The sequence below is a fragment of the Poecilia latipinna genome, unplaced genomic scaffold, assembly GCF_001443285.1.
Source record: "Poecilia latipinna isolate Pla-1442-1.1 unplaced genomic scaffold, P_latipinna-1.0 Scaffold197, whole genome shotgun sequence".
NCBI classification, from domain to species: Eukaryota; Metazoa; Chordata; class Actinopteri; order Cyprinodontiformes; family Poeciliidae; genus Poecilia; species Poecilia latipinna.
The window spans coordinates 207,532-231,677 of NW_015112813.1; the positions used below are offsets into that span (position 1 = coordinate 207,532).

At 41.3% G+C, this 24,146-nt stretch overlaps 1 protein-coding gene across 2 annotated transcripts in view; it reads left to right on the forward strand.

Moving 5' to 3' along the window:
- dhx15 (DEAH (Asp-Glu-Ala-His) box helicase 15) overlaps positions 1-23,526 on the forward strand; it is a 32,720-nt gene extending 9,194 nt beyond the window's left edge. For both annotated transcript variants that reach the window (XM_015031004.1, XM_015031003.1), the window contains exons 6-14: positions 6,551-6,718; positions 14,881-14,967; positions 15,378-15,527; positions 15,966-16,074; positions 19,612-19,803; positions 20,891-21,013; positions 21,771-21,961; positions 22,613-22,782; positions 23,233-23,526. In XM_015031004.1, the coding sequence (XP_014886490.1) occupies positions 6,551-6,718; positions 14,881-14,967; positions 15,378-15,527; positions 15,966-16,074; positions 19,612-19,803; positions 20,891-21,013; positions 21,771-21,961; positions 22,613-22,782; positions 23,233-23,350 (1,308 nt within the window). In that variant the 3' untranslated portion in view covers positions 23,351-23,526. The remainder of the gene's footprint in view (positions 1-6,550; positions 6,719-14,880; positions 14,968-15,377; positions 15,528-15,965; positions 16,075-19,611; positions 19,804-20,890; positions 21,014-21,770; positions 21,962-22,612; positions 22,783-23,232) is intronic.
- The last annotated feature ends 620 nt before the right edge of the window (positions 23,527-24,146 follow it).

Sequence of the window (24,146 nt, forward strand, 5' to 3'; positions counted from 1 at the left end):
GCGTTTTGGCTTTTCCCCCGGGGAGGGGGGGTCCCCCCCCCAGAAAATATGGGGGGGGAAAAAAAAAAAAAAAAAAAGTTTTACGGTTTAGAGGGTTCCTGGAAAATATCCAATATTTTTTTTTTTGTTAGTGGGTTTTTTATTTTCCAAATCTGGATAAGTATAGAAAAAGATGTCTTATCTATTTTTGTGCTTTTTCTTTCTTCCTTGTCTCTATTTCCCTTTTGGCTCCCTTATGTCCTTCCTTATGTTCATCCTGTCTTATATGCATCCATTAGTCACTGTCTTCCACCTTCCTTCCTAATGCTTTACCTTCTTTTCTTCCTTCCTTGTGGAAAAAAAAAAGCTGCATACCTTCTTGCCTGAGTAGCCAGAATAGCAATCAATTTTATTTTTTACACATAATTTTAGTAAATAATTCAGTGGTCGTATCGGTCACTTCTTTGTTTCTCTTTGTGACGTTTAGCATCTTGAACCTTGTCCTCTCTGTCAGCTGTGAGCTTCTACTGCAGTGAGGCTCCAACCAACAGGCAGAATATTAAATTTCCATTCAAGCATGAATTCATGACACTGGAGATACATTAGTCCAACAATTACTGCATTCCGGTCCTGAGCAGTATCAATAATGCACGCGCTGGTACTGCAATAACAATACACTTACATATTGTGCATTCCCAACGCGCACCCTCTTTTAGTTCTTAAAGTTTATGCATCATGACATTAAAAAAACAACATTATTTTGGTTCCTAAATTTCACCTAAAATGAAAACTTAATGAGCTACTACTGTGTATGTACAAATAAGTATACTGCATGATGTATTTACCTTCTATATGACCTTATCAGCCTCTCACTTTGTTTGATGGGATATTGGCCGCCTCTTTACAAGTTGCTTCAGTTCATTGAGGTTTTATGGGGCATAGTTTATGCACGGCATTAACATTTGCTCTTACAGAGGAAATGGAAGGTTAAATGATCTTAACAAGTTGGATTTCCCCTCTGCAAAACTTACAGTCGTTTAGAAGTTCTTTGCATTTTTAAATGTATGGAGTTCTTTTTCAGCGTGCTGTGTTTTGCAAAAGTATCCTTACCCCATGAAAAAGTTCAGTATTACTTTTTTGGCATTTAATCTGATAAAGAACAATTTAAATAATTAGCTAATTAGAATTAGTTTAAAGCCATAGACGTTACATGACCTTTTGAAAAAAGACAACATATAATTTTTTTGGATAAATGCCTACCATAGGAATTTGTTGACTTTTTTTTTAAAAAAAAGAACCACCATCTTATGCTAAAAGTCAATACATATGTTTACTTTGAGGTAATGTTATTTATAGAAAAGTATGTTCAAACACATTTTCAATACCAATACATAAAAAATTGATCTTAAACAATATTACTGGTATATTTAGTGTCATTCTGTTGTGGGAATTAAATGCAATTAATCCATGGGGGAAAAAAAACAAAAAAAAAAAACTGCTAAAACAAGGATTTGTTATTATACCTAAGTTTAAAAATATTAGTTGTAGTTTCTAGCCAAAATTTAAAGAGCAGTTGTGGAAAGCCCAGGGAGCTGCAGGTTGGTGAACTTTGTTGTGGCCAATACTAAGAAGGCAACATAGTGAAGCATAAGTTAAAAAGGATGGATGATTTTTTTTTTTTTTTTTTTAAGATATTTTACAAATAAAAATCTGAAGTTTGGGTCTTTGAATAGCAAAGAGCAAGTCTTTCCTCGTATTTTCAGTTTGATTCGCCTCTGGTCTTTGCGTATTCTGACACATTAATGTGCTTTGATCTTAGCCATTATATGAAGCTCTGTCTGTATGTTTAGAGTTATCTCAAACCTCGTCCAGCTGCTAACAATTTTTTTTTTTTTTTCTCAAAAATTGCACTGCGTTTAACTCCTGACCTGCCTCTCTGACTCAGCTGAGGTATAACTTTCCCACAGCATGGTGCTGCAACCACCAAGTTTTAATGTGCATGAAGCGGATCGCTAGTGTTCTACCACACGTTGGTGTGTCCAGATTCATGTTCCTTTTTTTTTTTTAGAACGATATGTACTGTTTAGAAATGTTCTAATTGGTGATACCTTAGAATTAAAAAAGTGTACTTTCACCACTACGAATCCTAAATGTTAACTGTGTCCATGGAAACTGAAATAAATAAATAAAATAGGCACATTTAACAAAATATCTCTAATCCTTTGATGAATAAATGACTTGGCTGTCTGTGACTCTGGCTCTTTGGGAATCATCAGGATTTGTGCTGCAAATGTAAAAAAAAGAAGACAAGTGACCCAGATTCCAACCTTCTCACAAATCTCTGAAATTAAGTCATTATTTTTCCCCCTCCTGCAAATGTCGTCCACTGATGTGTAATGGAGGGCAGGGTCCGTGCCCAAAGTGATGAATTTGGTCACAGCTGGGCGGACACACACACACGCGCAGAAAAGCACCAACAAATGTCTCAATCTCCTGATCAGTGGAGAGGAGAAGCCTGTCGGATCCAGCAGCGCCTTTTGCTGCCATGATTAGTTTCTCGGCTCTTTGACGGAATGCTGTTGGAGAACATTTAATCAAAAGTGGTTGTATTGGCAGGCGCCGCCGGTGGAGACAGATAGAGACACACTGGACTAAATTTTGGTGTTTAGATTCGACAAGTTTATTTCATTAAGGCGCACTTTAAATCCAAGTGCTTTGCAGAAAAAAAACAAAACGACAGAGGCGCAGAAAACTACAACGAATCAATAAATATATTAAATGTATACAACATTTAAGCGTCACATGAAACGTATGCGTCACATGAAGAGTTAAAAACAAAAACACTAAGAGACAAAACGAACCGATGAAGTGATCTTTGATCTCTATTGCGAGCTGGAGTAAATAATGTTTTCACGCTTGACTTAAAGGAGCCAACTGTTTTCTCTACTATTGAGATGCAGTTATGCTAACGCAGATGTTTTAGGGTGTACTTAGTTTGTGCACACGTGATGATAGTCCAGGAGGCTTGATTTGATTCGGGACCAAAGTTGCAGGATTGTTATATTTCCACCGGAGAGCAGCCCATTCCTCCCCGGGTCTATTTTTAGAAACTCGAGGAACCACCAGTGAACCTGCAGTCTGAGAAGCGAGCGCCACGTTGGCCACTCAAACGATGTCATGTTGCTCTGACTCCCCCCCCCTCCAGTCGCATTTTCCGCCGGTTGTTTATTACCAGTAATTATCTGACATTTGACACCAGCTTGGCTGTAGTAGAACACCTACGTCAGTATTAATTTGTCAAACCAAGATCGATATGCGGCTTGTTGCAAACAAGATCAAGTCATTGGGCGGCGTAGTGTTTGAAGTGGTCTCCTTTGAGGATTGGTAATTGATTTTAGAATAAGTGGTATCCCAGCTGAAACATTGATCGTCCCTCCCGTGACTGACTAGGAAAAAGTCTAAGATATGTGCAGCCAAAGGTTTAAAAATTTTTTCTCTTTTTTTTTTTTTTTTTTTTTGTGGTTAGATGTAATTTGTTGATTTATATTCCACAACCACATGCTGTGTAAAGCCCAGGCATAACAGAGAGCGCTCCCATGGTGAGTTCATTATCACCCTCTCCTAATTGGGTTAAAGAAGTTAATGTGTTGTAGGTCTGGCAGAGATGGCTGTTCAAAGGGTGCAGCAGTGTGCCCCTCAAGCGCTTCTTAACCTCTTCAGTCTCCCAGCAACTTTGATGTAGACTAATGATTTGGAGGCAGATCCATGGCGAAGCCATAGATTCTTTTTATCTGACTGTTTAATTTATATCAGAGGGGAAGCGAGCGCAAACGGCCACGTAGCTCTCTCCGCCGCAGCTTTTCTGAGAGATATTTGGCTTCCCACAAACAAACAGAACTGAAGCGCCAGCTACAAATGAGAAAGTTGAAACTTATCACAGCTGTCGAGAGCAGATAAGTCCTAATATTTAAGCTTCCCCCTCAGCAGCTAACATCAAAAAAAAAAAAAACAGGAGGATTTGTGGGGGTTGGGGTGTTGTTTGCTTGTCAAGGAGGGTGCCCAAATGTGTTGGTACTTTAGCTTGGCTAGTTAGATTCTTGCTTCTGGGGTCACAGGCAGAGCTGGTGGACGGGTTCCCAATGCTGGACAAATGTTTATGCACGTGCACACACGTGTACACACACACACGCGCGCACACACACACACAAACACACACACACACACACACACACACTTTGTCTTCAAATCCCTACAGGACAGACAGCCAGCTTGCTTCCAGCGCTTTGGCAAAGAGGTTATTTATTTATTTTTTTCCGTGGCAGCTGCTGCATCCAGAAGCTTGATAGGCTATTAATACTGAGGCTAATTTTACCGATCCATTCAGATTTAGCGTTTTCCACGTGTCAGCGTGTTGATTAAGAGGCACATGGCCATCGGAGAGGCCCGACTTGATTTGATGAACAAGAGGACAAACCGGGCTAATAACCTATTTGCAGTCCTGATGGGGGGAAAAGAAAGGAAATCCAGGCTTCTGCAGGGTATTAAAAAGTCTAACATTTAATCTCCTCAATATTAGGCCCTAAAAAGTCTTAAATATATCCAGATTTTTCATAGGATGTTTTAAATTATATGTTAAATTAGTTCCATCATAGATCCATTGTCTTTTTTATTTTATCTTCTGGCATCACTCGTTTCTTCCATTTGTTGTAGTTCTGATTGAGCAATGAGAGTCTTGTTATGCTGTGAAAACTACAAAACCCACAATGTAAACAGCCTTCAAACAGGCCTGCTGGAAGTAATTTACTCCTTTATGATCCTAAACATTCGGTTTCCCCTGCTAACATTTGCATGTTGCATATATTCAGCGCCTTTAACTGGATTATTGTAAATTTTAGACAAAAAAAAAAAAAGAAAAAAATTCTGTTGTAATAGGAGATGAACTAAAAGGTTTGTCAGGAAAACAAGGATTTCAATAAATGGCTAAAACTTGTTATTCATGACAAGTTTACTGAACATCACTGTATAAGAAGGCATTGAAGACGCGTAAAACTTTTTAATATACCTTGGACTTCTTTGCATTTTGTCACAAACTTCAATATTTATCATTGGGTTCTTACTTTATTTTTGCAATTAAAACTCTGTAGTTCCTGCTGATGAAAAGCATTCCCAGACCATGATGGTGCCACCACCATGTTGCTTGTTGCCAACAATGGCTTTTCTCTGAACGGCCTCGCCTCGCCTGTCATTTTAAACGTCTCACGTCTTTGTAGGTTTGCAGTTGTGGAACAACTTCCGTCTTTTGGAACAAAGTTTAAATTATATAAATGACTATTCTAATTATGAAAACAGTTGGCTGCCCCGTGGGCTGAATAAAAATTAGTCACATAGATTTTGACTCGTAACAAATCATCCCAAAGTGATTTGAAAAAAATAAAAAAAAATTCTTCAAGTGAACTTGTCAAACTTGAAAAAGTTTGAGAGGTACTTTATCATAGCATTATCGCTTTTCCTTAAACGAGTTTAGGAACAGGATGTTGATGAACATTTTGTAGGTCAGAAATGTCACTTTTTTTTTTCTTTGGCTGGATCTTTGGTACGCTGTGAAACCGCTGTTACTTCTAGTACTTGTTCTGAGGCATAAATTTCAGACTTGTTACTCTGAGTGCCTTCATTGGAACTTTTTGAGAAGTTGCTGCAGTGCTCCTGTGGGCCTGTAGGTGGTGCAACAGCATAAGCAGCAAGGTGTCACGCAGAGGAGCTGCAGCACGTTGAAGATGAAATGATTGTTGTTTGGAACATAATGAAACGGTTCCTAACTGGGACTAGCTTAAAAAACAAACAAAAAAAAAAAAAACAACTAAATGTGTTGACAGCTTTGTTTTATGCTGCAAACTGTTCAGAACTTTGAACAGTTGTTAAAAGATGGAATTGTCTGTGTGTTACAATGGAATGAAAGCAAAATGAATCAATCTTTATGTTGTTAGGCAAAAGGCTTTATGGAATATTTATAATGTATTTTTCCTATTACATTTAATATGCCGTTAGAGAATAGGCTCCAATTTCGCATTTCCTATCCTCATTCCTGGCGCTGCTCACGGCTTCTGTCTGCCAACCCACCGGCTCTTGAACGTTCAGCTCCACTAAACTGATCTGCCATGATTTGCCGCTGGTTATGCATCAATGCTGCAGTCTCATATCACATTCCCCTCCACAATACTGCGCTGTGGAATAATGAACCCCGTTTGAGTGTGTCTGGCTCTGCACGTTTGTGCCTTCCGAGCGTGCTCCTCTGTGTTTTCCATGATTGCTGCATTTGACAACAGAGCCACAGGGAGCTCAGCAAAGCATGCTGCAGTCCAAGTTTAATTTCCTCCATCAGATGGAACGATAGTTAGAACAAATGTACTGTAGCGGGGAACCACGGTTTCCCCGGCTCCCCATCTTATTTCTTCCCCCTTCTGTCGCGTCCGCCCACTTCCATTGTTAATCCAGGTGTTGCTCGAATCTGCCTGGTTTTGTGTCCGTGTACACTGGAGATTCAGGGAACAATTGTGGTCCTTTCATCTTTCAGGAAATCGACGAAGCCTGCAAGCGAATCAAGCGTGAGGTCGACAACCTGGGGCCACAAGTCGGCGATATGAAAATCATCCCCCTGTACTCCACGCTGCCGCCACAGCAGCAGCAGAGGATCTTTGAGCCGCCTCCGCCAAACAAGCCAAGCGGCGCTATTGGAAGAAAGGTAAGGTGGCTCCATTGGTACAAAATCGCTTTCAGGAAGCAAGCGAGGGAGAGAGTAACGGGAGGCCAGATGGGGGAATATAAGAGAGCTAAAAAGGTGGAAAGTTTTTTTGTTTTTTTTACCCCCCTCTCTTCCTTTTTTCTCAGCTTTAGCGCAGAACTGACTCACACAACATATGCTGCTTTTGTAAGCATGTGATTCTGTGCTCTAAATTATATCTGGAGTATTACTCACGCCCTGTGAGCTCGGGGCGGGGGGAGGGAGCGCTCCATTCCTAGCGTTTTATCCCTGCACTCAAAAGTGCGCAAAAAAACTCTGCAAAGGTATGTCGCGTATCTCGTTCTTTCTCATTTTATCTCACGCTCTCATTGATACAGACACGAAAGAGCTCCTCCGTTTTTGTGTGCCAGTTTCTATTCAGATGGGCTCATCGCCATAGTAGCGTCTCCAGCTGCACTGTCACACTGTTGGCTTGGGATCTGAGAGAATACAAGACCGTCACCAGTGCCAGCGAATGAGCAAACACTCAGCCCCAACAGCTGATGGAGGAAGGACGGTGTTGATGAATGAGTCATCGTTACAACCCTGCTAATTGAGCCAGATCAGACTGAAATGAGCAGGGAAAGTATTTATGCGCTGTCGAAGTCGAGCGCATTGTGATACGTCAGAAAACACTCGACTCGGACCGGATGGCGTGACTTTTTAGGGTCACCGAATTGCCTTTGGATTTTGTGACGCTCGAAATACGAACGCTGCCCCATGCGGGTCCGCTGTCAGGCCTTTTGTAGCTGAGAAAGAAAGTTTGTCTTTATCTTTTAACATGTGAGATTGTGCCTGGTTTTGTTTGCAAAACAGCTCAAACACAGCCAAACTGGACGGAGAACTCTTGTGGGCATCCCGTTTATGACTTGACGTAGATTCAGAAGTGGAATTAGGTGTAATGCATGACAATACTTTGATCTGCAGGATTCCACTGCAGCTCTAGCTGCTTGTTTAGCATCACTTTCCGTCTGCGAGGTGACGCTCTAGCTCTAGTTCTACAACAAGTTTTCTTCTGGGGTTGCTCTTTGTTTAGCTTCATCCATCTTCCAATCAACTGGTAATTTTATTAAGATAGGTAGTCTAAGTTTTCCACTACACTGATCTAATCAGAGCAACTTCTTTTTATGAACTTCTTCTGGCTTTCTGTCAGCAATCGCTTTCTTCTTTATATTTTTCCAGAAAATTCTGCAATGTTTCTTTTTTTTTTTCATGATGTTGTGATGATTATTGAGCACAGTTCAAACTATGATGGTCTGAAATGTGCCTGTGAGACATTCAAAGTTTGTGCTGCTGATTTATTACCGAACCTCTTCTTTAAACTTCTCCCTAAATTTATCTCTGACCGTCTGCTGTATTTTTCTGATGCTGTTCGTTCACTGATGTTCTCTAACAAACCTCTGAGGGCCTCAAATAAGATCAGGATTTACACTGAGATTAGGTCGCACACAGGTCAACTCTCTTTAATTAGGCGACTTTAAAAAGCCAGTTGCATTAAAAGGAGTTAACTGGGCTGAATGTAAATCCCCACCACATATTTCTTCTTTTTTTTTTGTTTTTTTTTGTTTTGATAAGACATAAACGGACGCTTGGATAGGAGATATAAGGCGTACACAAACGGTAAGCAAAAACTTTGGTATGTATGTACTTCGGTTAAAGTCATGGCTCGGTACATTAGTGGTTTGTTCAAATTTGTTTGAAGAGAAACTTCTAAAAAAAATGCACACTGTAGTAGCACGATACCAGACTGTAGTTTGACTTTTTGTTTAAAATAAGGGCTGAGCGGGTATGGTGGATGGTACAGTTAGCAAACAGTTAACAGCTGGATTTGAACTTTAGCAGGTTTTTGTTCAGTATTCAGCTCGACATTGTTTCAGATGAGTAATTCGGTTACACAGAGCGAGCTGCATGCTCTGCTGCTTTAAAATGTTACGGTGACAAGTGTCGGTTCAGTTCACCTTTTTTTTTTTTCCAGTGTAGCTGCATCAGAAACCTTAATTTTCCCAAACAGCGGAGTTGTTTAGTGAGAGGTGGGAGTCCTCTCACTTTTTTACTTTTTAAAGTTGAGGTACAACATGTTGCATTGATCACTTAGTCCTATACAAACATGCCTCACTTTAGCATCCCCCAACATGAGCTGGAGAGAGTTGATCGCTATGTAGATCTAGATTAATATTCCTAAAGGAGACATTATGATTGTTTAGTGGCTGTGAGTCTTTTTAACAGCACTTAAGATGTTACTTTATGTTAAATATCATTCCACATCTCTACAAACCCCACATGTTTGTGTGAGGATGAACTGAAATACAATAAATAAAGTCAAGTAGTCTGAAGTTTATGCCCAGCAACCAGTTTAAACTTCAGAAGGGTACAGTTTGTCTCTTTTTTCTTTTTTTCCCCCCCCCTCAGCCTCAATTTGTCAGGGTCTCGTTGAATTGGCGAGGTGGCATCTAAAGTTGCCGTCCTTGAAGTAAATGTGCTTCTCTTCAGTGACTGACTGAGCAACTCATCAAGTGAAAAATGTAGAGATGTCATCCAAGCCAGCCCAAGAGGAAGTAGTGAAAAAGAATTAAGGTTCGCCGCATCTGCTGCTACGCATGCTAACGACTGCATTAGGCACCCCTCAATTAACATAAAGCACCGGCTCGTCATTGCTCCATTTCTCTTGGAAAGCTACTCGTCTTCCATTTTTGAACAGTTTAATCATCTTAAAGCAAGGCAGGAGTTGACTAATCACTAACAGCAGCCGTAATCTCACTTAGCGCTCCAAAATCTGAAATATATTCTCTAATAAATGGGCTGCAGTTGGTTTTAGGAGTTTTGTCTCATCGGTGACATCTTCTAAGCCCTCCGCCTGATGTTACTTAAGATGCTGCCGCGTATCCGTTTCATCGGGCTTCAAATGCGAGCGCATCACGGTGTTCTCCTTCCCTTCGTCGGCGGAAGGCTTTATTTGTCAACACGGCTGTGCTTCCCAGCAGGGAACGTGAAAAATGGCCCCCATTTTAGCTATAGAGCATGCTCTCCTGCAGGTAATAACCCAGAAATAACATGCAGAGATGATGCTCTAATGATATTACTGATGAAGAAGCCCGGATTATCCAGTGCAGCAACAGACTGGAAGGAGCCAGCCTGCGTTCAGCGTAATGGCCCCAGCCCGGATAATCCTTCAGAATCAATGCAGTCAATGAGGCCACCCATACGATCATGAAATGTGAGAGGGTGTCATGTGCGGCATCTGCTGGAGCACCCACTGTGACCCAGTGCTCCAGACAGAGGCAGCCTCCGCTAGTCCATTTCTTTTTTCTTTGTAGACAGACGTTGAAGCATTCCTAGCTCTTTGATTCCTTAGGAGGGTGATGGGTGCCGGCACGGAGCATCCTTCACAGGACTCCTGCTACAGTAAAGCAAAATGAGTTCATCTATGAAGCACATTCGGAGCCTGATAGACGGTGCAAAACTGGATAAAGACAAAACGGGCAGGTTTGTTTGAAGCAGGCAGTTGGTTGGTGTGACATTCTCACAGTGCGGTAATAATTCAGTTTCGTGCAATCGAAAGTTAAAAGCGAAGGTTTAAAACAAAAACCTACTACCTTGATCCGGCTCGACAACTGCGGTTTCATTTGTCCGTGTAGTTTGTCTTTAAAGTCAAAAGTTTAAAACTGGGACTTAGACTTCACGCCCAAATAGAGCGAGTTCTGTTTGCAAGGAGACTTCAGTTCCTGTGGGATTTGCTAATTTGTTTTAATTTTTGATGATCAAACACTCAGGGAACGTGCTATTAAATAAATATTGAACGGCTACGTGTGTGCCTGAAGCTTAATGAGATTCAAACTGTCAGAGGCGTTAATTATTAGTTTATACCTGCAACTGCCGTATTGGAGAGAGAATTCAAGGCTGCCTGGCGACCTCACAGGGACGACCTTGATTTATTTGAGACTGAGAACCTGAGCAATTTGACTTCTGAGTACAAAAGAGAAGAAACAATAAGACAGCCTTATCTTGTTTGTTTTAAAATACTTCCAAGTAGTTAATTTAACCTTTTTTGTGTGTTGTGTTTTGATGTACAGCACTTTGTATCAGCTGTGGTTGTTTTAAAGTGCTTTATAAATAAAGTTGGTATGGTATGGTGTGTGTGTAAGAATGAGTAAAACATCCATTGACTGGGTCTGTGAAGCAACAGGTGGGGGAGGGGGAGGCCTGTATTCCTATGCTTCATACAGCTTTAGAAAATCACTCAGCACCGTCAGCACGTTCTCTGGTAATGATGATAATATTTTTTATAGCATCTTTTAAGGATTTTTCAAGCAAAAATGAGATCTTGAATCTCAATGAGGCAGTCTGTATAAATAAAGATAAAAAAAACATTTTCTAAATACTGTTTATTGCTTTTTTTTTATTAAACTCAGAGACCTCAGCAAAAAAAAAAAGAGAATAAATAATAAACCCCTTTACACAGTAAGATAGTTATGACAAGCTGATATTGGCTGGTTAATTAGTGCTGAGGTAGCCAGACATGTTCAGATTTTGCCTCTGTAGTTTTTAAACAGTGTTACCTAATTTAAAACAATGTGGTTTTTTTTTGTTTGTTTGTTTGTTTACATATTGTCTGTGTTTTTACATAACTGGAAATATTTCCAAAAAAAAGCAGATTTGTAGAAATCTTCTTTTAGACGCTTTTCCTGATGTCTCATTAGAAGGACTTTAAACCACAGCAATGATATAACTTACAATTCCAGCGATTTTGAAGCCTTGGTACAACTTTAAAATGAAAATCGGCCCATTCCTTGCTTCAATGTTATGTTTCTATGGGTCACTTGGGGAAAAAATAAATAAAAAATGGTGCCGCTAAAGCCATAAAACTAGACCAAAGTAAATGATCTACCTTTGAACTGAGCAGCTGATGTATTACTTAGTGGATAGCCTTTATGATTGATCGTTATTAAATGTGATAATTTGTCAGGGGGATGCGCTCACATCTCGACAGCCAAGAATTATGCATATAACGGCCACTTTTTATAAGTTTCTGCCCAGCGTTTATTTCCACCTCTTCATTTTCCGCCTTGAATACTAAGGGGGAATGCGCCGTTCGACAGGTGAATTACTCGAGGTCAGAGGCAGAATGATAGGGGGGGAAAAGGCTGTCTCTGGCATTAATAACTAAACAGTCAGGCATTCTCAGGCTGCAGAGAAATCCTCACTTAAAAGGTGGGATTTAAAAGTCTCCAAGGCTCTCGGCTTGAAGACAGCTGAAGAGGCACGGCTACAAAGGAAGTGTGTCAAGTGTGCAAAATTGGTTCTGTGGACGTGTATCAGCAAAGACTACACTTGATGTTTGGTTCTGCGCTCGCCGTTTTATGATGAGGACTACCGAGAAAGCGGACGGAAGCCGTCAAACGTCCGCTTGGGTAATTTTGTGGTTTGTTTACGTTTCGGTTGCATGTTAGACGACTAAAATCGGCAACATTGTTTTTAATAAGCAGCGGCACCGACGCCAGGGCGTCCTGTTAAAAAAATTGAAGATCTAATCGAGTTTCCTAACCCAGACCGTCTCCGGGGTTATTTATGAAGAAGATTCCCCAGCAGCATCAAAGTTTGCGTGAGAGCAGCAGAAACTGTCTCATCTTCCTTGCCTTCTCCCTCTTACCCCCTGTTTGCATGCATCCCAACAGCTAACAGACTCCGGGTGATGTGACTCATTGGATAATTTTGCTTTGATTTAGCTGTCATTTCCCATGCACGTCTTTGCTATAAGGGACGATTGTAGATTTGAAACCGCTACGTGGAACTGGTTCACGATTTTCCCACTGGTCATGTTCTTGGAACCCCAGCAGCTTTTCATCACACTGCTGCTTTTCCTTTCTTGTTCTCCTTCTCGCAACGAAAAAAGATATTGACTTAGCACATTTCCTTCACAGCAAAAACATCCAACGTGCCACTGTTTACCACAGTTGCGGTTTCTTCTTTTAACATTAAAGCAGCAAAGCGCCCTGTCTGGGTTGTGTTGTTTTTTTTTTAAAGGAAGAAAGCATATTGATGCAGCTCTGTCTTATTTATTTTTAATACTACATTATCAAATGCAGTTGTAAGATTTTAGATGCTAGAGTTGGGATTATGGCATTCATTAACGACAACAAAATGATGAAATAATTAGTAATGGATGCTGATGAGTCCAGAACCCCTCCATCCATCCATCCAAACATCTGAACACTGACCTCAATGGAAACGCCCACCATAAATTAATGTCAAACTCAACATTTATACCTTAAAATGGATTAAACATTATTTGCAAACACTGGATTTGAGTAAATATGGCAAGAAGAACTTGCGCTGAAGTATGAAAGTATCTATCTGTGTCTTTGTATTGATCTTCTTTACGCCGTTCATCCTTGCTTCTCACTACCTTCTGTTGGATTTTTGCAGGTTTTGTATTTAAGGCCGGAGCTCAATTGTCAAAGTTATTTAACGGTTAGCTTCTCATTTCTCAGCAGCCATGTTGAGAGACACATCCTGTGGTCACCGAAAAGACGTCGATGCGTTTAAGAAGGATCAATTCATTGGCATCAAGCAGAGAAAACGATGCAGAAACCACTAAAATTGGGTCGAGAGCTCGCCAGCGCATTATTACCAACTGGGAGGATAGCAGGGAACCATTGGCTTTCAGGAAGAAATGCAGTCGGAAGTAAAACCCTGAATCACCGTGATCGGTGATCGCTTAAACGTTTGGTGACATCAAATCGAAGGAAAACAACAACGTAACTCAGGGCTATGTGCAGTCGTGAAAGTCAGAACATTTTCACACCACAATGTGAAGGGACCTCGAGTGATTGCAACTGAACAGCTGTGTACCCTTAAGAAATCCACTATTCAGTGGCTAACCAGAGAAAACGGTTACAATTTGTAAGGAAACATAAAGATTGGACTCATGGAAGAAGGTCATGTGGTCTGATGAGTCCAGATGTAAAATGACTTTAAACTTTTAAACTTTAAAGCCTTTTTGAGGCAGAAATATTGAATTTAGATCACTTTACTACCTGAAGAAGAGGAAATATGACGAGTCATATCGTCATTGCGACTTTCTCCAATATTGTCACATTGCAGGTTTTCCCCAACATCATGCAGCCCTGTAGTGAACGCTGCTAATTTCACGATGGAAAAGCACAGAGCTGAACGTGAAGGCTTCAAAAAGGCTTCAAAAAAAATTGTCCAATCTAAGCTCATAACAAAGCTTTGCCTCAGCTTGTATTCAAAGTAAAGCTGTTGGTGCCAACATTGCACAGCAGAAATCAAGAGCAAGTCATGAACAGTGAGGTCGGCACAGTTGGTGCATCCCTAGATAGCAGTGCTTCAGATATCAAGAAAGAAATACTTGCTTCACACAAGCCCTCCCTGTGGGGAGAAAAGAGGTATGATAAACGAATAAAATATATATATTGTTTGGTGCTGCATTGTAGAATAAGTGAAATATTTTCTTGGGCCTAAAGAATTGACTTGCAAAAAGGATGTTAGACCTAAAATCTTTTGTCCTGTTACTTAAAACTACAGTGTATTTTATTAGCATTTTATGTGACGGTCAAACAGAAGAAAGTAAAGAAAAGATGGATGGAGTCTGGGGAGAAACCCCAATAAGTCTGAAAAAGGTTTGGTTCTTGGATGGAGGTTTATCTTCCAGCAGGTCTCAGACCATATTCATGTGTTGGCCAAGGTGCAGATCTAGTTCTAGTTGAGAATCTGACCAAAAAAAAAATAAAAAAATAAAAAATTGTAAAAAAAATAATTATTTTAACTCAGTTATTGTACCATTTCAATCAAAAAGCACAGATATGACATGGCAAAATGTTAGCATTTTCAATGAGTACCAATTATTCTTCAACAGACGATTGAGTACCAAATAGTCGTCTTGTTGTCTTTGGTTGCAGTTTTTATAAAATTAGGGAACGTTTGCGAATTGCAGCTTAATATTCCACGACCAGCCGAAAGCAAAAAGCCCGGCGCTGTTCACCCGATGGAACAGCACCGCATGTACCTGAAGTCAATCGAGCCAGATCCAACCTCTGAGATCCCATCGGTCTTTCCGGACGCCTCGGGTGGATCATTTAAATCATGTGTCCTCATGTTCGCAGGTCGTCGTGTCAACAAACATCGCCGAGACATCCCTGACCATCGACGGAGTGGTGTTTGTAATTGATCCCGGATTTGCCAAGCAAAAGGTTAGCTTCCCCTCCCCCCCCCGCCCACCACCCGCCACCCCGCAACTCCTTATCTGCTGCGATCATTTGCGTCTGTTGCCTGAGAATCCTCAGATAAACACAGCAGTGCACAACTGACAGCAGCAAAGATGGAAAAGCCTGTTATTTATTCCCCTGACATTTCACCAGCCTGAAGCCAAGTCATACACTCGGCACAAAACAAGATTATATATTCACCGTGGCGAATTGGGCGCATGTGTCACTCTGCAGCTTTTTGTCATCATCTTGTAGATGCGCTAGATGTTACTTTCTTAATTTTTTCTTTAAAAAAAGAAAAAACAGCGCTACCCCAGTTTAAGCATTTCTGTTTTTTTTTTTTTTTCCCCCCCTGTTAAATAATTTCAAGCCTTTTCTCTCTGTTCCCCTCTCAGGTGTACAACCCACGCATCAGAGTGGAATCCCTTCTGGTCACCGCCATCAGCAAGGCCTCGGCTCAGCAGAGAGCGGGTCGCGCCGGACGGACGCGCCCGGGAAAATGTTTCCGCTTGTACACGGAGAAAGCCTACAGGACAGAAATGCAGGTGAAAAGCGGCGTGGCTTTAAGATGACTGAAATTACACGAAATATAAACTCAAGACGTCTTCCTTGCACATGCCATTCTGCAGTTGCCTCGAGCATCTTGTATCCCCCAGAGCGACCTTATAGCTGTAGAGAAATTTGCTCTCACGACTCTTGGATTTCAGGATCCCGATTCTAAATCGCCTTCTTAAGATGTGTTAACAACATGGCCGCGGTGACAAATGAACTTCTAAAACCCAGTTTTCCACTTTCCTCAGGGTAATTCTATCCCATCACTCTTAGTGGCATGGAAATGTTTCTTTTTTTAAATAGCCCTTCAGATGCCCTACGCTCCCTGTTTTCTGTTTAAGCTGACATATGACTGATTCATGAGTAGGTAGTAATCACTGTGTCTGATTCACTTTAAATTGTTCCCTGGGCTTCCTTTCTAAATGGCACAGGACAACACATATCCAGAGATCCTGAGGTCTAATCTTGGCTCCGTGGTGCTGCAGCTGAAGAAACTGGGCATCGACGATCTTGTGCACTTTGACTTCATGGACCCTCCAGGTTAGTTTAAAGACGACACAGATTTTTAAGCAAGAGTCGCCTCGACACATGACTTAACGGGGCATGATTGAGTTGAATCTGTCGGAACAGGAAGACGGATTAAGCTAAACATAAGACTTTAAACTTGCCGTTCAGATCTTGTCCGCCCGATTTGATTAAGCTGGAACAAAGACGTAGAGAAGGATGCAATTACATGCCACACTTTTCAGATGAATAAAACTGTTTTTGTTAAGCCATGCATCCTGCTCCTTTTACTTTGTGGTTATTCACAACTTTGTTCTAATCTCTCTCGTTCAATCCAGATAAAAAGTTTATAGCGTGATGTGGCACAGCGGGAAAGGTTTAAGAACTATGACAGCTCGAACGCTCCCAGAGCCAGCATGCTGCGGTTTTTCATTAGATTCGAGCAATATTTGTATAATACAGAGGACATCAGATAAACACTTTCTTCTCCCAAGCTTTTTAGTTACAATTTTAGATTTATCCTGCCAGCTAAACGATGAACCGGACCCAAACAGATGGAATAAGTCTCCACATAGACAGTCCGGCTGTGACGGTCGTGGTCGTGCTTTAGCTTTGGCAAAGTTCCATCTGAAAGCATTTAACAACTTTTCACGTTGTGGTTTTAGTTGCATCTCTCCAGAAATCACTGTCAGCACTTTTTTTTCGCAACAACTTTGATGTCTGCTCCACGCTGCTTCTCTGCACATTATCATTAGCCGAGCCTCTCTCCTATGCGCTTTATCGCATTCTTTAATAAACCAAGAAAGACGTCTGGAGTGTGTCTTAAACAGTTTGTGTCTAATTGAGGTATCAGGTGGGTTATTGTATTTTCTAATGTATGTATTTTGAGATCCTCCTGAAGAAACCACCCACCTCTTCCTACCCCTTAACCTCCGTCTCTCCCTCCTCCCTTTTTCTCGCCATAATATAGTTTTCATCTCACCTCTGAGATTAAACCCATCTCTCCCCGTCTACTGTGGCAAACGCCATTTGGAGAATGAAATTGGTTACATCAATAGCAGCACTATCACCTTAGCAATTGCCTTCCCTTTATATTCCTTCAGCGAAACGTGACTGACCTCCAACACCACGCTCGCATTCCTCACAAAAACGCGCAGGTACGCATCAACATACGGGATTGGCCTTGTCGGCGGAGTCTTAACTGGGAACAGTGGGGTGAAGGAAAAGGGGGCAGGATTACCTTTTTATTTATTTGATCCACTCGGGGCAGAAGGTTTCTCCTGAAGCGGCTCCTGCACAGCCTGGTCGCAGGAGCTACTTGGGTGTGGCAGACGAAGTCTGATTTAAGTCTGAGAGTTACTAGACAGGTCTTATAGCATGTATTTACAGTGGATCACTTTTTATATGCTGCGCTGAAGGTCTCTCGCTGGGAAAATGGCCAATATTGACTGAAGGAGTTGATAAATATACTGCATAAACCTTTAGAGATGGGGCTGCATTTTTTTTGTTGTTGTCTGCAACTGTTTTTATTAATAATTTTGGTATGTTTTAGTAATGTTTGAAAAGTAATTGCTGGATTTGAGTTTTGGTGTTTTTATCATCTAAGCCAGAGAGACCACTGGTTTGTCTTGCTTTTCTTTCAACGGGAAGGAACAGCCCTTCTCTTTTCCTCGTGAATTTCACATGGTTAAGGTATAGCTCAAGTTTGAGTCAGTAAATAACGGTATCAATTAAAAGAATCCATGACTTGATCAGACAGAATATCTGGTGGCGTTTTAAAATTGAACAAGTTTGGCTTCTTTTTCATATAGTGCAATAAATTTGCCGACATTTATTGACGCTCTCATGGAACAAAGAGTGGGGGAAATTGGAAAAAAAAAAAAAAAAAGACATTTTCCGTATTACTACCAGTTTTATGTTTTATTTAACATCATTAATTAAAATTGATCAAGCCAACGATAAATCAAAATTCCTATCATGATAAGAAAATTTTCACAATACGTGATAAACAATGCAATAAACCTCTACTGTACACATGTGGATTTCTATGCACTTTAGTAGGATTTTTGCTAATAGGCCAAAAAGTTCAGTTTTGGTCTCGCGTCGTCTTCCGCATGTTTGCCGTGTTGTCACCCTTGTTTCTTATGATGGACTTTTATTTCAGAAAACGGTTCTGTTCTTTGTTCTCCCAGCACTTTGCTGGGCCAAATTCATTTTCCTGGTGACATTTCCAAAATGCGCCTTTCAAAACCGACGTTGGTTCAGTGTACCTTTAGCCTTTTGCCTCATTGATTTCAACCCGGGTTAATACATCGGATTCTCGTGTGTCGAGCCAGTCGATGTTTGCTTTCTGATGAGTTGCGTTACATTTAGATTGAATTTCCACGCTGGTTCATCTTGCTAGCTGTACTTGGAAATCGGATTCTCACCTTTTGTTCAGCCCCCAACACAAGCCATCAGAATGGTAAGTAATCTGGCTCACTTTCACCGTGTGGAGGAGGAGAAAAAAAAATGTAAAAAGTAGCTTTGATAGACTAAATCAATATTTGTTAATCATAAAAAAACCACCTCCCTGCTGTTTGAAATTGAATTTTTTTTTTTTTAGAAGCACTTCAGAGAAATGAAAGTGAGCAAACACCAGAGTCGGTGTTTGAAGCTAATTTTCAGTTAACATGCAACTGGTCATTAGGCGTCAGCTCTGAGGAGCCAAAGGTCAATAATTGCATCTGGAGGAAAAATCTTTTAACCAAACGGTGGAAGCCTTTTGTGTTTAAGCATTAAGTAGAAAGTTCCCCTGTAATTACATTAGTTGTTTGGGATTGCCAGAGTGTAGGATGAAAAATGAGCTCTGCCATGATTGCTTCTCTGCAAACGCCGCTGTCGAACGTAACTCTGGCCATCGCATAACGGGAGCCATCTCATTCTGATTCACCTCATGCATCTGGCTGCCAAATCTGCCAACTGCTTCCATTTTAGTGTTTGTTTCGTTTCTTAAAAGGCATTTGTCTTCTATTAAAGCTCAAAGTACAACAGGTGATGGAAGTGTTTTCTCTGTTCCCGGTCCTTTGAGGGGCAGGTTTAGTTCTTCAAAAAAAGAAAAAAGAAAAAAAAAAAGCATTCTGCTTCTCCAGACACTGACAGATGGGATTCTTTCGATTTAAAAGTAAAATAAAAACTGTGAAACTTTATTAACTAACTCACATTATGAACTACATAATTGGGACTAATAAAATAATATAAAAAACCCTACATTTTTCTCTTGTTTAATTGGACTGTCAACCAGTTAACGCTAGATAGAACAAATGCATATCACGTCATTTGCTGTAACATTTAGAAAGAAACACACATTTTAGCTTTCACATGTTGGCAATATATGTGCTTGCACTCGTGATAGTTTTAATCATATCCGCCATATTTTCGTTTGAAAGTCGATTCAAATTGCACTCTTCAGGTAACGGCGCGATGAAAAGAATGACAGTTTTGCAAATTGTCTGCATCTGCCACCTGTGTGCTTCCCGCCTGTGGGGGTCGGAGCACTTTAACAGCCCGTCGCTCCCACTCTGTCCTCCCCAGCCCCGGAGACCCTGATGCGAGCGCTGGAGCTGCTGAACTACCTGGCAGCGCTCAACGACAACGGCGACCTGACCGAGCTGGGCTCCATGATGGCGGAGTTCCCCCTGGACCCGCAGCTCGCCAAGATGGTCATCGCCAGCTGCGAATTCAACTGCTCCAACGAGATCCTCTCCATCACCGCCATGCTGTCAGGTAATGCCCGGAGCTGGCCCGTCGTGTGAGGAGAGGCTGGACTGACCCAGAGAGCTCAGAGGACATGTGCAGGGCTGCTTTCAGGTCCAGATTCCCAAAACAGTAATAAACGTTTATACCAAGACTGGAACTGGAACACCAGCTAACGTTTACCTTGCCTAGAAAAGTTAAAAACTGTTATTGGACTTGTTCAGCTAGAAGCAATACTATTATTATGTCCCTCTTATATTGTAGCTCTCAAAAATGGCAAAAACCCAAAAATGAATGCAAAATTTTGATTGTTTCAACTCCACTTCCTAGTTGTTTAAGGCCACTTAGAATACATGCCATGTGTGCCTTCAGAACTTAACTACGAGGCAAGTGGAGTAAAAAGTCAGTAGCGTCAGCTGTTTGCGAGCAAGAAGGGTGGTGGTGGGGGGGGGGAATAAATGTCTGTACAAAATGTATAGGTGTAGCTGGAGCAGCACTAGCACGCTACGGCAGTAATTGCACTTCGGGCTTGCCAAAGCAGAATGCTGCTCATTGAGATGAATCTTGACGCCTTTGAAGGGAGCGTGAGGGTCTTTGAGAGCGGGGAAATGGATTTAACTAGCTGTTTGGACGTGGTGTGCACTTAAAGCAGCTGTTTCAGGATGGAAGGTTTTTGCTGAGTTCATTAAAGCAAGCAGCAGAAGCTCACCTGAGAACGCCGCCGCCGCCGCCACAGCAGTCGACCGTGAGGCTCAATAAACACAGCTTTTATCCATTAAAGGCACAATCAAGCACGTTCGATGTTAAGCAGGCCAGGAGCAAATTGACGGAGGGTAAAGGGCAGAACCAGACAGCCCCACTGAGTCAGTTCTGTTAGATTGTGCGCTTGTTTGGACTGGTTGTCAGATGTTAGCTGTAGCTCGTCTAAAACCAGGCTTACTGTGGAGGAGGACGGAGAATCCCATCGTCCTTCCTTCTCTTAGACCCTCCTCTCCCGTTCACCCGTAAAACTCTTGGCAATGCACTGTGCCTCGTTTGAGGCCTTGTTCTTCCCTCTGTTGGATTTGCTTAACTTATCCCTGTGGGTGGCTGGGGGGCCCATACCAACCTTGTTTAGTCCCACAGTGCTTCGTTCGACCCACGGAGGCCAAGAAGGTGGCCGATGATGCCAAGATGCGCTTTGCCCACATCGACGGAGACCACATGACGTTACTCAACGTTTACCATGCCTTTAAGCAGAGTAAGTTATGTATTTGTTTTTCTGTGTTACACTCGTTTACGTGTGGATGCATCGTATTAATGAAAAGTTCGCAAAGGTTACCAGGTGGATCAGCGGTTGGTCAATGTCATTGTCCCCTGTTCGATTCCTGGGGCATTTGCTGTGTGTCTTCTCTCTCTTCCTGTCTAGTTACAAATGAATAAATCCACAAAAACCTTTAAAAACCATATTATATAGATTAATTGCATACAAGCTGATGTTTTTAAGACTTTATTTCTGTATATTGCGATGATTTTTCTGCTTACTGCTAATGAAAACATTACATTATAGATCAGACCAATTTTAATACATAAACAAAGAGTATGTTTCATACTTCTTTAAAGGTTCCCACATTCATTAAAATCTCATTAAAATGCATATTCTAATTTATTGAGAATGGCGATGTATATTTCAATAAAACCATAGTATCAACAAACTGTGGTCCTTTGGTTAGTGAAGGAGTCTTTAAATAAATGGATGATATTGCCCTCATCAGTGATTGGCCATTTTGGTAAATATGATCAAAATGGAGATGATACTTACAGTCGGCAGACATTTGTTTAAAAAATAGCATCTGGTATTCACATTTTGAGGAGAGTTTGAGGTTTTAATAACACGCAAATTAGAGATACAAAATAATTCAAATAAATTAACCGCAGATTAACTTCTCGGTAATATTAAAATTTGAGCCTAACCTGCTTAATGCTTCTCCAAATCCCTCTCCGCCACTTTGTCACAGACCACGAGTCCACCCAGTGGTGCTACGATAACTTTGTGAACTACCGCTCGCTGATGTCGGCGGACAACGTCCGGCAGCAGCTGTCGAGGATCATGGATCGCTTCAGCCTGCCAAGAAACAGCGGCGATTTCAACAGCAGAGACTATTATCTCAACATCCGACAAGCGCTGGTCACCGGCTTCTTCATGCAGGTCGGCTATCAGTCTGGTGGAGCTGCTATCGTATTTAGGCTAAAAGTATTCATTTGTTGCTCCCTGAAGCTCACCCTTTATGAGGTCGGTCCTTCGAAAAACAGGTTTTTCATATTCGCAGAACACAGCGTGGAGCTACAAGCACACACACACGCACACAGACACACACACATTTAGCGCCGTTTTGTTTTAACCACATAACAAGAAATCCTATTAATTTGTCTCTTACTCAGGGATACAAATGGTGGCTTTGCAAGAAGCCATTTTCAGGGCCACGTGAAACAAGCAACCTGACAAGTTGAATTATGGTTCTAATATTGAAATATTTGTCAACATTAACCTTTATCTCGGAGACAAATTTGCAGCTCATGTTCAAGGGTTCACAGTGTTTGGTTATCACATCTTTGTTTGGAAAGGCCTTTATTGAGACTGATTGCCTTGTTTAATCACGACCGCCACAGAGGCTGGACCAAGTGGCTGCAGGGTGGGTGGGTGGTGGTGGTGGGATTAGTCGTTTGAGGGCTTAAAAATAGGTTTCAAGCACTTGCTCTTTTTCCAACCATGAGGGTCAACAATAAAGATATATTTTTTAAAAAGTGTCATTTCAATTTGTTTGGATGTTTCCTTCATAATTGTCTGTTCTGCGAATAGGTTGCTCACCTTGAGCGCACCGGCCATTACCTGACGGCAAAGGACAACCAGGTGGTGCAGCTGCACCCCTCCACTGTGCTGGACCACAAACCTGAGTGGGTGCTCTACAACGAGTTCGTCCTCACCACCAAGAACTACATCCGCACCTGCACAGACATCAAGCCCGAGTGGTGAGTTTCAGATCGCTTGTAAATATGTCACTGTTCTGCTCTGTTCATGTTGAGTTCTGATAACTTGTAAATTGAAGCATGAAGTTTTTGTTTTTTGATCCTTGTATCGTTTTCATCCTATCTCACTGTATCGATATGAATAAGTTTGCAAGGTGCTGCATACCTTATTAAAAAAAAAAAACGACTGAAAAATATGACAACAAATGTGATCCAAACTAACAAGCCAGTCACACCGGCGCGTCTTTCTGAGCAACCAGCTAACCTGAAACAACCCTTTTAGCTGTTTCTGTTCCCCCTGTGTGACCTCGTACAATTACGTTCCAAATTTGTTGCGCTTGCTCCAGCAGTCGCCTCGTGAATATGGAAGAACGTAATTTTTTTTTTTTTTTTCTCCCCTACAAGAAAACACGGGAGACAATTTGGTGACTGTTGACTTGCCTTCTTTTCCAGGCTGGTGAAAATTGCCCCGCAGTACTACGAGATGAGTAACTTCCCTCAGTGTGAAGCAAAAAGACAGTTGGAGCATATTATTGCAAAACTCTCATCCAAGGAATACACTCAGTACTAAGGAGGCCTGCGAGTGCTGCGGCAGTACAGAGTATAAATGCGAACTCGTTTCAGTGTTCTTTGTCTTTTTAATTCCCACGAAGGACACTGTGTGACGGTTTTTTTATTTTTTATTTTTTTTTCCCCTTCACTGCACCAAATGCATTCTCATGATTCATCAACTGTGGGATATTTATTTACTGGACCTTTTTCTTTTTTTAAGCATCATTGCAAACAGGCTAAATAGGTTTAGAAATATCTTGTCATCAGAAAATGAAACATTCTGTCTGATGCATGATACTTGATGTGAATTTCAACATCCCATTGTTTATTGCTACTTTAGCGGCATTAATGTATTAAGAGTGGCTTTTGATCAGATGTAATTAAACGGCATTTTGATGTAATGTTCATCTCATTTCCCGTCAGCTGCTCCCGTTTAATAAAAAATGCATTTGTAATAACTCTCTCTCTCTGTCATCATTACAATTAAAGCATAATCTGCACATGAACTTCTCATTCGCTCGCTCAGATCCATTCACTTCCCGACCTGTGAAAGCCAGCCCGTTTTTCCTGCCTCTTTGGGGACGTGGGGTATTGATGGCTCGAGAAACAGTTGGAGTTGAGGAGGAATGTTAATTGCAAATGTTTCAGAACAAGATCGGTGTGAAAATCCCTGCTGTGCCAGATCCTGTTCAGGCTGCGCTGCTTTGGGCCGGCGCCTCTTGGACGTGGAAGGTAAAGGCGTCGGGTTGAGAGAATCATAATTTGCTCTGTTTTCTATTCAGGAAGAAAGAAAATATGTTTAGTAGTTGATAGTG